The sequence below is a fragment of the Bidens hawaiensis genome, unplaced genomic scaffold (assembly GCF_021521415.1).
Source record: "Bidens hawaiensis isolate Kalapana, Puna unplaced genomic scaffold, B.hawaiensis_p1.1 tig00019953_1, whole genome shotgun sequence".
Lineage (NCBI taxonomy): Eukaryota > Viridiplantae > Streptophyta > Magnoliopsida > Asterales > Asteraceae > Bidens > Bidens hawaiensis.
The window spans coordinates 371,400-373,879 of record NW_027493034.1 but is presented as its reverse complement, the minus strand read 5'-3'; the positions used below and the strand labels follow the sequence as shown (position 1 = coordinate 373,879).

Below are 2,480 nucleotides of genomic sequence, written 5' to 3'. Positions count from 1 at the left end.
AATCGAACTGGGAGATCACAGAAGACAAAATTCTAAGATTCCAAGAACACATAATTATACAAACGAGAAAGCATGAAACATCCAATGTAGCTAAGATTCTATAATCACACCATCAGGGGCGACTCATCTATTTTTGGGGCCTAAAGCAAAGTAAATATCCGTGGCCCTTATCCATTCTTCTGCTATCCAAAGTATATTTCATATAATTACCAACTATTACATATATATTTATTTGGTTTTTAAAGTAATTTACAAGTATCAGTTATTACAGGAAACGGCTCTACTTAGTTTAACAACCCGCAAATGCAAGATTGCTCTAATTCATCATTAAATTGCATAATTTTCGAAGATGCTCCGTTCAATTTTGGGCCGTCAAATTTCCAACCACCGCCATCGCGAATTATGGTTTAGACATAACCAAAGATACGGTTTAGTTAATGTAAAACTGAAATGGGTAAAGGATAAAGTACTAGATAGAGCTGTAGCAGGCGAAAGAGAGCTCAAAGCCGCCTGGATAATCATGTCAATCATAGCAGCCAACCCTGAGGTTTGCCTCCCGATCTACCGCCTCTGTGGCCGCCACAGAGGCCCACTGGGTCTCCCCCGAGACCATAAAGTTTCAACCTTTATAAGAAGATACCCTAATATATTTGATGAGTTTCATGTTCCCGATAGTGGTGGCACTCCTGTCCCATGGTTTAGATTAACCCCGGATGCTATAACGCTCAATCAAGAATATATTCAAGTTTTTCAAGAAAATCAAAAGGATTTTCTTGATAGGGTTTGCAAGCTTCTTATGCTCACTAAAGACATGATTCTTCCGATACAAACCATAGATCAGTTAAAATGGGATTTGGGTTTGCCTCATGATTATGTCCATTCGTTTATCCCGAACTACAAACACGTTTTCTCGTTAATTCGCCTGTCGGATGACCGTTTTGGTTTAAAGCTTCTATCTTGGCATAAAGAGCTTGCGGTTTCTCAACATGAAACCGACGCAATTTCACAGCAAATGCAAGAAGATGTCATAACGGGTCGGTTAAGTTTTCGTGTTGGATTTCCAAGGGGATATGGGTTAAATGTGAAATTTCTCGAGTGGTTAAAAGAATGGAAAACACTCCCGTATACATCACCATACACTGATTCAAGTCATTTGGATTCACGAACCAATGTTTCTGAAAAACGAAACGTGGGTGTGTTTCACGAGCTTTTGCATCTTAGTATTCTAAAGAAAACCGAACGAAAAAATGTTAGTAATCTTAGAAAGCGTTTAAATCTTCCTCAAAAGTTCACTAAGGTGTTTGAACGACATCCCGGTATTTTCTATATTTCCAAAAAGAGCAACACACAAACGGTTGTTCTTCGTGAATGTTATGATGGTGATCGTCTTGTTCACAAACACCCAGTTAGTGAAATTAGGAGTAAGTTTGCCTGCTTGATGAAAGAAGGGTTTTTGGGTAGGAGTCAAGGGTTGTATAAGAAACACACTGATGAAAATTCTGGTGAAAACGATGAATTATGTCATATTTCTGAGGTTGAATCATGTGAAAATGGAGTTGAATATGAAGAGGAATCCGAAGGTCATATGTTTTCAGAATGTGAATCTGAGGAAACTGATGAAACCGCCCGGCTTTTCAAATTGTGTGAGTAACATGGTGCTTGCTGATGCTGTAACTTATGTTGAAAAGTGTTGAGTGAATTATATGATGCATAATGGTTGGTCTTTACATGCAACTCTAGGGTATTTAGAGATTGTATTAAATTGAAATTTATAAATTGCCATTAAAGATCATGCTAGAATCACCTTTCATTCCGTTATCTTGTATTCCCTCTCATATTAACTTATTTTTTAGTGTTACAGTTTAATTTTGCTTTTATTACAATTACCCCATGATCAAGAAAAGATATTGAAATTGGTTAATCATTATGTTTATTTATTAGTGCATTAACTCATCTAATCTATCACACAATGACATGTTAGAAATGGAGAATTTGAAAATTTATAATGGTTAGTGGTTAAGAGGTGACAATTTTTGGTTTTCGGGTGCTCGTAAATCCCATTCATAGAAGCGTCCTACGTTAAGGTGCTCATTTCTGTTAACCCCATTCACGGATCCATGAACGCCATTTGAATCATGAGCATGAGAAAGCTTAAGCTTTTTTTAGCGGCTCATGTGAATGTCAGTCACGGAAGTTAGTAGGCAAAATCTTAGCAAGTAGGGGCGAAACATGTTTCAAGGGTACTCAACTAAATCAAGTAATGAAATTTCAAATTGTTTACCAAGAACATTATGTCACGTCAAAGATGCGTGCTCGGTATATACATGCAGGGAAGTTCATACTAATAACGCTGTTATGTGGGAGGGCATGCTCCCATGGATAAGCACACTGATAATGGCAGTCTTGGTGGTTATGATTTGTCCACACCATAGTTCTGAACAATAACAGAAAAAATAATGCAAGTTAAATTGAGAACAAAA

General features: G+C 37.3%; 1 protein-coding gene across 1 annotated transcript; it reads left to right on the top strand.

Annotated features, from left to right (window-relative positions):
- Nucleotides 1-349: 349 nt before the first annotated feature.
- Nucleotides 350-1,651, top strand: LOC143559624 (protein WHAT'S THIS FACTOR 9, mitochondrial-like). Its single transcript, XM_077048142.1, has one exon. The coding sequence runs from the start codon at nucleotides 350-352 to the stop codon at nucleotides 1,649-1,651; it is 1,302 nt and encodes a 433-aa protein (XP_076904257.1).
- The last annotated feature ends 829 nt before the right edge of the window (nucleotides 1,652-2,480 follow it).

Bases quoted from the DNA above. Each gene is read 5' to 3' on its own strand.
- LOC143559624 (XM_077048142.1), top strand. From the start codon at position 350: ATGCTCCGTTCAATTTTGGGCCGTCAAATTTCCAACCACCGCCATCGC.